The sequence below is a fragment of the Neodiprion lecontei genome, chromosome 5, assembly GCF_021901455.1.
Source record: "Neodiprion lecontei isolate iyNeoLeco1 chromosome 5, iyNeoLeco1.1, whole genome shotgun sequence".
NCBI lineage: Eukaryota > Metazoa > Arthropoda > Insecta > Hymenoptera > Diprionidae > Neodiprion > Neodiprion lecontei.
Window position 1 is genome coordinate 4973700 of NC_060264.1, and position 13028 is coordinate 4986727.

Sequence of the window (13028 nt, forward strand, 5' to 3'; positions counted from 1 at the left end):
GAATGAAATTTTGTAAAAAAAATAAATAAATCCAGTCCGTAGTCTCTTCATTCACGTTCTCGTTTTTCGACGCCGATAACAAGGTAGGCAAAACGAGGATGGAAGACGTTTTTTACCCGAAATTTATGCTCGTTCGTCACGAGGGTGAGAACAGCGAGGAAAATATGCTTGCTGGTGGCGAGTCGGTGCTGCTGATTGAAATGATTATTCTTGGTCTTTTGGGACCACGTGACGATGATCCAACGGCCATCGATACCGAAGAGATTCGTCCCTGAGTTATGCGGAGATGCGGAGATCGATAAGACAGATTGGGATCGCGTTGCACAAACGCGCATCATCGGAGATAGCCGTTGATCCGTTCGCCGAGGAATTATTCGTTGCGAAATGAATTTGTACAGTCCGATGAAGCGGAGTTCGTAAGCCGCTAGAAAAAAAATAATTAGCCGCACCCTCGACCTAGACATGGATTCGTTTATATATTTGATCCGGAACGATCTCGCTGTGACAGTACCTTTCAGAGATACTGTCTGGCACTCGTCAACACTTCGCCACAAATCAATCGGACATTATTTATCGCCTCGACGTCGCCGTATCGACCTCACGATGGTAAATATTCGCTGATTGCAAACTCGGTACGAAATTAACAAAACTTTGGTTCGTCATTTTCTTTGTTCTTTTTTTTTTTCTTTTTTATTCAATTAAGAGCAATGAAAACAAGGCACCTCGTTAAAGTAACTACAAAATTGTAACGATTTGAGTACCGTCGAAAAAACGGTACGAATATTTTTGGAATCGCGAGAAAATCTGATAGTCGTCCATGGCTGATGCAATATCGAAATACGTTCGTTTAGATAACTTGATTTTTCAGGTAAACAAAGCTTTACGACGATTAAATGTTTACGAGAGAATGTAGCACGAGTTACCGTGATAAAAAACAATATCAACGCATAGGTACTAAATTTTCTGATCACTGCTACAAAACTCAATTCGATTTTTTATCCCAAAATATGTATTTTTCTTTTTGTGATAAAAGTCGAGAATAGCTAACGGATGCACGGTAACTGAGCCAGAATTTTTGTCGCTGATTATTTATAACGTAACACTGTGAATTTATTAAAAATCGTATCAACAATCTTACGTAATTTCTTGTCCAAAGCTGAACGTAATATTCTTTTTCTTTCGTCTTTTAGGATACTCTCGACAAAGCGCAGGTAGCCCGTAAGTAAACAATTGAGATGACGAAAGTTTTGATTTTTGAGCATCGATACCGTTTTTTTTTTTTTTTTTATTTTCATTTGACAATTTTCTCATTCATTCGTCATTTTCGAAGTGGAAAATTTTATTATCTAAAATATTTTTGACAGAATTAATTTGAAATTCTACTGAAAATGTTCATTTGTCAAATCGTGATATGTTTTAGAGGAATTCAGCGTGTAATTTGTAACACGATTTATCTTGTACATTGAATCAAATTTATAGGAAATCACGTAACAAATAAAAGAAAGCCCGAATAATCAAAATACGTATAATTCACGATACAATTGATTATATGATTTTTGATCTAGTGTATACCTGATGATTCGTGCTTTCCTAATTTATTATACAATTTATCGAATCTACAAAATGAATCACGTAACAAATCATACGATGAATTTTTTCAAAACATTATATTATTCGTCGTAACTGATCCACTAAGATTTCTAAACTCGAGGTTATTTTTCACTCCAGAGTTACAGGCTGCCTTCGATGCTTTTGATCACGCTAAGAAAGGATGCATAAGCACAGACATGGTCAGCACGATATTGGTGATGCTTGGTCACGAGCTGGAGGAAGGAACGCTGGCGGATATCATCGAGGAAGTCGACGAGGACGGTGAGTATTTTGGGAAAAAAAAAAAGATTTTTAATTTCACTCCGATACGACGTTGGGCGTTTCTGATAACGTTGTTCGTACTTTTTACAATCAGCGTCGGGAGAGCTCGACTTTGTCGAATTTTGCACCCTGGCTGCGAGGTTTATCGAAGTTGAAGAAGACACGGAGGCAATCGAGCAGGAATTGAGAGAGGCGTTCCGACTTTACGACAGGGAGGGAAACGGCTACATAACCACCGACGTTTTCAGGGATATTTTGCACGAGCTTGACGACAACATTTCCGAATACGAGCTCGACATGATGATCGACGAGATCGACGCCGACGGTTCGGGGACCTTGGATTTTGAAGGTAGATACGCGAAAGAGGGATTCAAAATTAAAGGGAAATCTACTCTAGATTTTAATGCGGAAATGAAATTTGACTTTCTACGTGTTTGGAATTTAGCCAAGTAGTGAGAGGATAGAAAAAAAAAAAAAACAAAACATCACAAACTGTATCTTTGCAATAATTTTTCCCTCTTCGGTTGTACTGCGCAAAAAATGATACGAATTAAATCGAACCTGCACTGAGAGAAATTTTTACTTCCGATTACCGCTCGTTACTTAACTATTTTCATTTTTTACCGCAATCGAAAAATATAGTTCCAGGTAGAAAATGAAAATTAGTTTTCCAGCTGTTACCGGAAAGTCTAGTTTCCGTCACTATTCTTTCTCATTACGATTGGTTAAAGCCTTGTTTAACTAAAAAAGTAGAGCAAACCTCAGAAACTGATTTTGCGTTGCAATTACCAAAAAAGGATCGACGATAGCGCAAAATGGTTAACGCGTACCTCGTTTCTCGTAATTCCAGAAATATTCAAACAGTTTTTTCAACGATACCTGTTTTACTGAATTTTTCTACAAACTGTAACAAATAATATTTTTCTCAGTGTGCATGTTATTTAATTGCAAACGTGGAGGTACGTAGATTGAGTTGGCATTGTGTCCGTTCATTGTTATTTTTGGAACTCGTTGACCAACTCCGATGTTTCTCGTTTGTACGCAGCTGTTGTCATATCAAACTTGATTAATTTTAAAATAGAATTATCTCGTTCGATATTAGAATGCGGAGCGATTTTGATCGCTTTGAAATTTAAACGCGTTTCGTTTTTCAAAGGTGTTCGCGAAGAGAACAGAACGACGTCTATTTTCATAAATATTTTCAACCGCGGGATGAAACGAGGACAAAACAAGCCAGAGTTAAGAATCTGTACAGCAATTTAGATTTTGGCCATTTATTTTACCCGTTTCCTTCGATTTGTATTTCATACTTCTTTAATTATTTCACGTTTCAGAATTCATGGCTGTGATGACGGGGTAAGAAAAAATCGTTTCATCGACATACCGGAAGATTCGATGACCCGATTAATCTCCTCGTACAAGAATCAAGAAAATCGAGTAGAATATCCGTCTTTGTCACACGCAAGAAATATGATAATCATATAATTATATTATTTACGAAAATACTTTTCAGTTTAGATAATATTTTAATATTTATAAAATACATTATACAGTTTATACGCTTCTTCAATACAGCTGATTGCGAGTCTTTAAGTATTATCGTGTACTTGCACCGATGCCAACGTCTTGTTATACGTATTACGAATAAGCTACATTACAATTCTTATCTTCTTTTCTTAGAAAGCATATGTTCTTCGTTTTTTAATCGTACAACCACTCGTTATACGTTTCAGGGAGTTTATTCTTCATCGTAACCACTCGTATCGAATAACAGTGATTAATAAAAAATAATAAAAATTCAGTTTAGATTTATCGAAATGAAACAAAAGTTGAACCTGTTTTTCTGTTATACCTCTGTTTCGAATCTCAATTTAAGATTTTTGGTGAAAACACGGATATCGCTCCTACATTTCGTATGTAAAACGGTGCAAATAATTACACAAGACTTAGACGCGTTAACTAAACACACTAAGCCTTTTATTTAGATTTTATTCAATACTCCGTTTATTTTCAACTAATAAGGTATCAGCAGTCTATACAAATCCGCGAAATAATTAGCAAAACGCTAATTCCGTTCAAGTTTTCCCCCATTCATCACGTGTATCAATTAAAACAATAAACAGAAGTAAAATAGAAAAAAAAATATATACATAATAATCAAAGGTTTGAGTCCATTTCTTACCTAAATTTCTTATGCCTGAAGGTTACAATGATTTTTTGACAAACTATGACAGAATCCTGGCTCATGATAACGTCTTACGTTTTCCAACATTGCGAAGAGTAGGTACCGTCAACGTTAACTGTCAGTTTAATGAAGATCAAGCTGTTTCTAGATTAAGAAACAATCGTTGAAAATGTTCACAGTGCCAAATCGACGCCGTTACTTGCGGCTGCTGAAAAGCCTCGCAAAGCCTTTTTCTCTCAAAAATGTTTCCTTCCAACGTTGAGAAAAAAAAAAAATTGGTCAAGTCACTCTCGCGACAATCTTTACATTTTTCCTCTATCTTCTTCCTCTGCGATATTTGAGCGTACAATATTCGGGACTAGAGTTCGATCTCGATAATTAATTGGCGTAATTTTATTTATTTTTTTTCGCTTTGGCACGTGCGCTCTGCTGGCTCGAATAAATCATACAATGATTAATCACCGCATCCCCGACGCAGGAGATGTAGTCGGGGTTTTGTTTTTGGGCGTGATTAGAATTTACAGGGTTTTGCCAAATAATTGACTGACCTCCATATCGATGTCCACGCGCTTAGGTAGAGAGAGAGAGAGAGAGAGATGCTGCACCTCGACGACAACGGGTGTATTTGTAGAATTAGCGAGCTGCAGTTGAAACGAGTTGTGGATTTTAGGAGGGGCAGGATGGAGCATCTGCTGCAACGACGTCCTCGAGACGAGAGTGAAATCCGCTAGATTAAAACATTCTCCAATATTTGTTTGTTATGTCACCTTTATACACGAGGAATCTTTATAATCCGCGCAAAACTGTTCGCGAGGTACGGTGCTGAGGGTGCTTTTGAAAAGTCGGGAAGAACGAAGAACTTTTCTCATCAGACTCGCTGACGCGATCCTCTTTCGCAGATATGGTTCGTCCCTGAGTTGCCGTATTTTCCATTTTCCCGCTTCGGGTAAAAGTAACAAGTTCGAGTTCGGGACTCGTATGGATCAGGACCTAAAAGAAAGGATACCAATCTTGAAGGACACTGTCAATTATATCTCATTATCAAAAGCAAAGCGTCGTTGTATCCGAAATCGAACTTTTGATTCGAGCGAGCTTTCGACCAACCGAAAGCGTCGAGCGTTATACTATAATTTCAATATTCTGTGCCACCCAACTAATCGAGCTTTTTTTAATCCCCGCAGGATGACCTAAACAAGGATCAAATTGTGCGTAAGTAACCAATCGACTGGCAGTTTTAGAAAATTTGGAAACGAGGGGAAAATCGTTCAGCTGAAATCCGTTGAAAAGAATGTTGATATCGTCGTGATTGTTTTTCAATCGTTCTATTTCCGCAGTTCTTAAGAAGGCCTTCGACGCCTTTGATCACGAGAAAAAGGGCTGCATAGGAACGGACATGGTGGGAACGATTTTAACGATGCTTGGACACGAGTTGAGCGAAAACACGCTGGCCGAGATAATCGCGGAGGTGGACGAGGACGGTGAGTGATCCGAATTTTCGAGTTTATCTCCTCGAGTCTTTCCGAAATCCGATTGATTCCGCTGTCACCGCCAGGATCCGGAGAACTCGAGTTCGAGGAGTTTTGCACCCTGGCTGCGAGGTTTTTGGTCGAGGAAGACACCGAGGCGATGCAGCAGGAGCTGAGGGAGGCTTTCCGGCTCTACGACAAGGAAGGAAACGGATACATAACGACCGACGTCTTCAGGGACATCCTTCACGAGCTCGACGACAAGCTTTCGCCCGAAGAACTCGATCTTATGATAGAGGAAATCGACGCCGACGGATCTGGGACTCTCGACTTTGACGGTAAGGGTATTAAAAATTCGAATCCGTGAACGGTTGATTAGAAACCATGATTAGATCCGAGATTAAAAATTTCAAATTCTTCAACTTTCTATAGATTTATCAGAGTCTGAACCGCTATTTATTTCCCAACTATTCTATCCCAAAAATGCATTGCAACATTTGAATTTTATTAAAAAGTGTATTTGACACTTCATGGAATTCGAATACACGGATAATATATTATTAATCTTTTACTCTACCGAGACTTTTACAAAGTGTCAAAAGTTCCTAAAAATCTACGCATTTTTCTTGTTCTCCAGATTTATAACAACCGTCACTGACCGGCTGCGTTTTTCCGTTAAAATAATACGTCTGACTTTGATTTTCAGAATTTATGGAAGTGATGACAGGCGGCGACGACTGAAGCTTTTTCGACGCACGAAATTGTACACGGGTAAAAAACACTCGCGACTTAAAGTGTAACATTATGAAAAAAAATATATCAAATAGCGAAACTCCGTTACTCTGCGTTTGATTCCGCAATGATTTCTCTACCTAATCGATCATTTCTATCGCGAATCCGTTCGTGAAGTGAGCAGTTATCGCGATTGATACAGTCGGCAAGGCCATTAATGCCTCTCTCTCTCTCACTCTCCCTCTTGCCGTCGAATCTCGAATAGATTTACGACCAGAGTTGGCCAATAAAATATAAATGCACTTGGAATAATTTATCATTCGCCTCGCGATTGCCAATCAGGCGTGCAATAAACGAATATTGATAAAAAGTGGTCATCACGAATAAAAAAAACAAAAAACACCCTGTACGTATATTAATAAATAAATTTTTTCGAGAATTTAGTTTTTTTTATTAAAAATCTATTGAATTCTTCGATTAATCATCCGTCTTGGCAGTTTTTTCTGCCCCTGATTTGTCGCAACCTGTTTGACACGGATGCTTATCGAGTGGCCGACGCATTAGGCGCAATGAAAAATTTCTGACATCAAGAGAAACGATCGACAAATCTGGCTGCGAATTGTGACGAGTGAAGCAATATAGCCGAGAATGATTGCAATCACGTTTGTTGTATGTTGTACTTATAAAGAGTGGAGATTAATTAACGGTTAAAACATGCCGTCAGTTGATCAACTTGTCGGTTCGTTAGACCGTAATTTTATACAGCCATTTGTACACATTATGTATTTTCATACGGATAAACAATACACCAATTTAACAGAATGAGCATTTGTTGTTTATTATAAAACAAATGCTGGTTTGAAATTTTTATTCATTATTCTTGGACGTTTGTCTCACGTTAGCAAAGAATTTTTGGAGAAAAAAAAAAAAAAAAAAAAACTGCGACATGTATTTTGTAAATATTTCTTTGTCGGTGATTCAAATTCGAGGCACGTTCAGAGATCGACAAAATTTTTACCGCAGTTACTGCAACTAATTTCCGAAAATTATTACACCACGCGTCGATCACGGCGAGACTTTTGCTTTTCTCTCCGCGTCTGCACGCAATTAAAATTTTTCACCTTTAATTAACCTGGATACGCAGAGTTTGATCAACGGGAGAAGATTTGCATTGTGTAGGAAATATCCGGTGATTAGAACCGAAGAGAAAAAAAAAAAAAACAATAATAAAGGTGTTTCAGCCTTCGAAACTGGGTCATTGTCTTCACGCGTATATTTACCCCGATCAAGTGTCGTAAGGGTGCGCGTGATAATTGACCCAGTTCACGTCGTTCCTAGGCTGTAGGAGTGGATAAATACCGTTCGCGGAGTTTCGCAATGCGCTGAATTCACGGCCCCCTAGAATTTAGAGCCCAGAGAGAAAATCGCGGTGCGTTAATTAATGTCCGAATGCAACCGTTTCGTGTCATTTCTAAACCGGCCTGAAAAGACACGAAGTTTATCGAGGCGCATACCTGCATCTCATTTCTAATATCTGCCAATTGAGTTCAGGCGGAAATTTGAACCCACTTTGTATTTACTGCCTGGCTCAATCACCTCAAAACGGTGTTGCAGTATTGCGATAATATAAATAAACTGCGAGTTTACTACACGGTGTAATAATCAACGAACAAGTTAATAATTGGACTGTGAGAAGGATGACCAAATTCGGTTCTTGATTGGCTCGCCATACGTTCGGTCATTATATCCTTCTGACAATTGTAAATAATTTTCTCACGCCATGCAACGGAAAGCTCCCAAGCAAAATGAATGCGAATTTTTTATCCCCTCACCCTCCCCCCCCCCCCCCCCCCCCCCGACGAGTCAATCACTTTCATCTCAAATTCTCATCGGTGAATTTCTAAAAAATCTTCGGGATCGTTGGAATTATTTATCGATCGTAGAAGCGTCTTTGAAATCCCGTGAAAAAATTCTGTGCGATCATTTGAAAATTGCACGCGAAGAACACTTTTTTACGTTCTTTGACAATTTTCGAAAATCATAAACATCGTCGAAAAATTTCGTCAGTTCGAATTCTCGCCAGTATCGTTCGTAGTGAATTTCGAACGCGCGCCGAGATCGAAAATCGGAAATGAGAAACCGGTTATGCGTCCGCAGGCCGAAGCACCTCGACAATAAAAGTGCATTACGTTACGTCCAAGGCATTCTTACCTGTTACACCGCCGCCTTAACGCGAGCTCGAAGCGCCTGGATAAAAACTAGAGCAAACATTTGCGTAATCCGCGGTGTCAGGGCGATGCCGGCAACCGTAACGAGCGATCGATGCTTGAAATTTATCGACTATCGGCACAACCGATCTTTCCTTTCGGACTTGGATATACAGAGATCTAGTTTCAAATAGACACAATTATTGTTTGTCGGCTACTCGGCAATTCCAACCGCATGACTTTATTTAGGAACTCGTTCATATTGTCAGAGAATTATTATCGATGAGAACGCAGAAATCGGTTGTTGTAATACTCGAGTGTTTTCAACGTCTCGCAGAAATTGTACGGAAACACTGTCTTGTAAAAAAAAAAAAAAAATAAAACACGGTTAAGAATAAATCGGTAAAAGAATACAAGGGATCGTAAAATGTAAAATTTAAATTTAAGTAGGTAATAAAAGTGGAAAAATTTTTTCACACAAATTTAATGAAAAATATCGTTCAAACCGTAGAAAAAGCGAGTCCAATACCGATTTGCTTTTTCAATCCAATCAAAGATTAATTTTCCTTACAGTCGTGACATCGAACTAACGTGAAAAAGAAGCTGAGAAAAATTCTCAGCTCACTTTATCGATATTCTCTCAAGAATATTATCGTAACAATTTCTCATCTTTGGAACTCCAATTGCGAGATTTATTTTACCGAATCCAAATTTCTTTCCCCTCTTTTTCTCTTCCCCTTTTTCTTCCCCTTTTTCTTTACCGAATGAAGTTTCGACGCAATACGCATGCAATGCGAATCTGCATGATTTCCTATCAGGCAATCAGAGCGGCGCAACCTGAGCGATTAATTATTCTCTTCCGACCGTAAATTCATGTTTGCGATCGGTTGTGGAATTGCGTGGCTGCAGCGCTGAGCGATCTCTCAGTTTCATCCGGAAAATTTAATTAGGCGTATGGCAGGTGCTTCGATTTGTCCAAGACGTTGATACTTGTTGCGTAAAACAGCCGAGAACCCGCTGAGTGAAGAAAACGTCACCGTTATGCACTTTGTGAAATGCAAATTGCAATTCTAATCCCATATTTCAATCGCTCCCATTCCGTTCAGTCAGGCCTCGTTTCTCATGGTTAAACGTATATTTTCTCGAAGTCTCTCCTTCTTGTCGTAAAATCTCTTGTACTCACCAATATTCTCATGGTTAGACACACGTAACGTGATGCAACAAATAGTGCGAATGCATGGGACATTCCTTTTGCCGATTATAATCATGGCTAAGTCCGATCGTATGGAATTTATAATGAATTTATCGTTGTTATTTTTTCCCAGACTTTGAATAGCATTCTCAATTTTCGTTACTTTTCCAGTGCGCCGACAACAGCATCTTGAAACTGTTCTAATAACTTTTCAAGAAAGGATTAAATTATTTCTATATCTTTACAAGATAATTCCAGTAAATTTTTTTTTTTTCATGCCGCGTTACCTCAAAATTTAGTGGTATAAAAACCACTACCTGAAATACTATTAAAATATTCACATCGATCCTAAAACTTATTCACAGCAACGCAATTTCGGTTACCAAAACTGTATAAAATATTTTCCTGAATTTACCCTGAGAAATCAAAATCTCTGAATGCTTTGCGATTTTTTTTTTTTTTTTTTCTTTACTCGCCTTTCTTTGCAACGCATTCGTCTCTAAAAATGTCCAAACACTTTTGCCGTCCGTTTTTATTAGCAACAATCATCGGTAGAATTTTTCAAAAAATGAATTAATTCTAACCAAAGTAGAAGCAACGGAGTTTTTAATTTTTTTATTTTTTTTCCTCAAAGTCAATGTTTTCTTAGACATTTTATAACGCGATCTAAATTCTATTCAAGTTCACTGTGCCAGTCTTTTTTACAGCAACTTTTTCCCGCTTCTTGCCAACTTTCTTTCTTATCCCGCACCTGTTCTTCCCGACGACCTTTATTCTCTTTTTAGCATTACATCCGCGCGGTGTGATTAGTTATGGTTTCGGGATATTCGGTTGGATCCGTTTTTGGATGTTTTTCGTCGAGTTTTTAATCCATCGGTAAAGAAAACGCCGATTCGTAACCTTTGAAGAAATTCCACAGACTGTGAAGATGGATTTTACTTAATTGAGGGTGAAAAACGTTCGTCGCACGTGCTCCGTGTAATTATTCAAGGACTTTCTTTCTTTCTTCCCTCCCCAAGAGAAATCGAACGTTGATCAGACCGCAAAGTGAACAGAAAAATATCGTCTCATTTTAGTGGGAAAATTCCTATTTTCACCTCAACATCGCTGCTGCTTATTTTGGAAACTTGATTACCGAATGAAAAGAATGATCGAGATAACAATTGACGTTATAGATCTGTAACGAAGTTGTGCGACAGATTGCGCAATTCGTTCTTCGTTGGCATTTTCTCCGCAGGAACTCGCAAGCAACGATATTTAAAAATATTTTTCCACGACCGAGAGAACGAGTAAAGTATCGATTATCAAGAGAAGAAATGCAACGGAGTAAAACGAAGCGATCTAGGCACGCGAAACTCGCAAGTCGGATATTATATAGACTTATAAATGATACGTAGGTACGTATAAGTTTTACGTAAGCGATTATAAAATGACAATATTTTACCACAATCGCACACTCAATAATTAACCAAGAATTTTTATGCGATATAAAAAAAAATATTGCCGCAAAAACCCGCAGGACGATTCGTTACGAATTATTATGTTTCTTTATAATCCTAATTTCGTTCACAATATCGGTGCGACTAGGCGCGTAAACTTCGCACTTTCTCTTTCAATTAGGTACTTAAACCAGGTTTTATTAGCTGCTCTAATTATTATTTATGATTGCTCAGAAATCCGTGTGTAAATATATTAACGAACGTCGAGTCTCCTCGCTCTTCGAGGTTTTATAAAACTTATCGTTAAGTCCGTAGACAAATTTATATAATTTGTACGATTCGTTCCTTGTAAATTTTTTAAACACACGCACGCAGCCGGAAATAAGATCGTTGTTAAACATCGTATCCTTTCTTCGTCGACGTCATGATTTTTGCACGAGTGGTGGACAGGAATTGCTTGACAAATGTACAACCGATGAGAAAAACGAATCGAAATACCGATGGAAAGTATCCAACGAACTTATACAGCACAATAATGTGGATAATTGGAGAGAAATTACTACGGACATTAACAACTGTCCGACCAATCTATATTTTGCCGAGCTTTCCATACCACGCGGTGATATTTATCTTGGCACGCACTAAATTATCCCGTACATTACAATATAATAATGCGCTAACTCAATTAATATTTACAATTACAGCGATTACCGTAATTATAATAATCAGCGGCAGCAGTGACTGGCAAAAATTTTTCTACATTCTCAGACGAATATCGTTCAGCTGTTGCCGTGAATTTATGATTATCAAATTATACGACGACCGTTTTGATATCTATCACTCGTCTGATTTCTCTGTGATTTTGCGATACCGAAATCCGAAGGGATTTATTTATTTTTACCGTTATCGTGCAGAATATCAAAAGCGTTACCGGTATTTATGTAATACGTAAATATTCGGGCGTTGATATTTATATAATATACGTGTAATCAAAAAAAGTGAATAATCATCTTGTAATTCTGCAAAATTTCCTTGATATTTGCTCGATGCGTATTTCTACAAAGATAAGCGGTAAAAAAAATCTTCTACTACGTAATACGATTTTATCGTACAAACATAATTCTTCCGTCGTAATATCTACGATGTATTGAAAATTTATAAAATCACATCGCACAGATATTACATGTATATAATATGCAATATGTAATACCCACACATGTAATACGCGTGTCCCGAAAGTTGCGTCGGCGTGATTTTCTAAATTTTCAAGATAATATCGGTATTCCAGCATCGAGGTGTGTTAATTATTTCAATTTCATCTTTGCATAATAAAGCACTCAGCGTATTTTAAATGAATCGATAATGCCGATCGGATATCTTCTCATCCCAGAATACGACAAGTAGGTAAATACATTACGTATTCGATGAGTGGTTCCGGTTTCTCCGGGTTACAAGAAGAATAAAAAAAAATTATATTTTCAAAAAGCAATCGCAGGGTATTGAAACCGAGTTGGTCATAATTACGGTGGTGCAATTACTTGGAAAAATAAAATTAATAGAACACTGTGTGTGTGTATGTATATATATATATATAGTATATGATAATAAATGTTGAACGAGTTTATCGGCTGAAATCTTATCGCATGTTTAAGCGTATAAGTAGCTATAATTCAATCACCGCTGATACATATATTTGCGCTGGTTTTAAATATAATTCAACTGGACTGTGCCTGCGTGTTATATACAAATACATTGCATGTATACGTGCGTGTATGTTTTTATACATGCGGAAGAATTTTGTCCGTGACAAGTCGTAGAACGCTGTAGTGGCAATTCATTAGAAAGGCTGTATTTGCTAACGCTTTGCGACGCAGCCGATATGCAGTTTTCTGCATATTCTATAACCTCGTTAAATAAAACGACAAATAATAAAAA

At 37.8% G+C, this 13028-nt stretch overlaps 2 protein-coding genes across 3 annotated transcripts; both read left to right on the plus strand.

Annotated features, from left to right (window-relative positions):
• Window positions 1-373: 373 nt before the first annotated feature.
• Window positions 374-4034, plus strand: LOC107225315 (troponin C, isoallergen Bla g 6.0101). The gene is made up of 5 exons (XM_015665741.2): window positions 374-606; window positions 1191-1218; window positions 1729-1872; window positions 1967-2221; window positions 3207-4034. Exons 1-5 carry the CDS (start codon window positions 463-465, stop codon window positions 3230-3232), a joined length of 597 nt encoding a protein of 198 aa, XP_015521227.1. The 5' UTR covers window positions 374-462; the 3' UTR covers window positions 3233-4034.
• Window positions 4035-4727: 693 nt separating this feature from the next.
• LOC107225316 (troponin C, isoallergen Bla g 6.0101) lies at window positions 4728-6363 on the plus strand. 2 transcript variants are annotated; one of them, XM_015665742.2, is made up of 5 exons: window positions 4728-4961; window positions 5239-5266; window positions 5392-5535; window positions 5610-5861; window positions 6230-6363. In XM_015665742.2, the coding sequence occupies exons 1-5, from the start codon at window positions 4959-4961 to the stop codon at window positions 6262-6264; spliced, it is 462 nt and encodes a 153-aa protein (XP_015521228.1). In that variant the 5' UTR covers window positions 4728-4958; the 3' UTR covers window positions 6265-6363. The 2 variants fall into 2 exon arrangements, with proteins under 2 accessions (XP_015521228.1, XP_046595401.1); XM_046739445.1 differs by lacking the exon at window positions 4728-4961 and adding an exon at window positions 5021-5053.
• Window positions 6364-13028: the final 6665 nt, after the last annotated feature.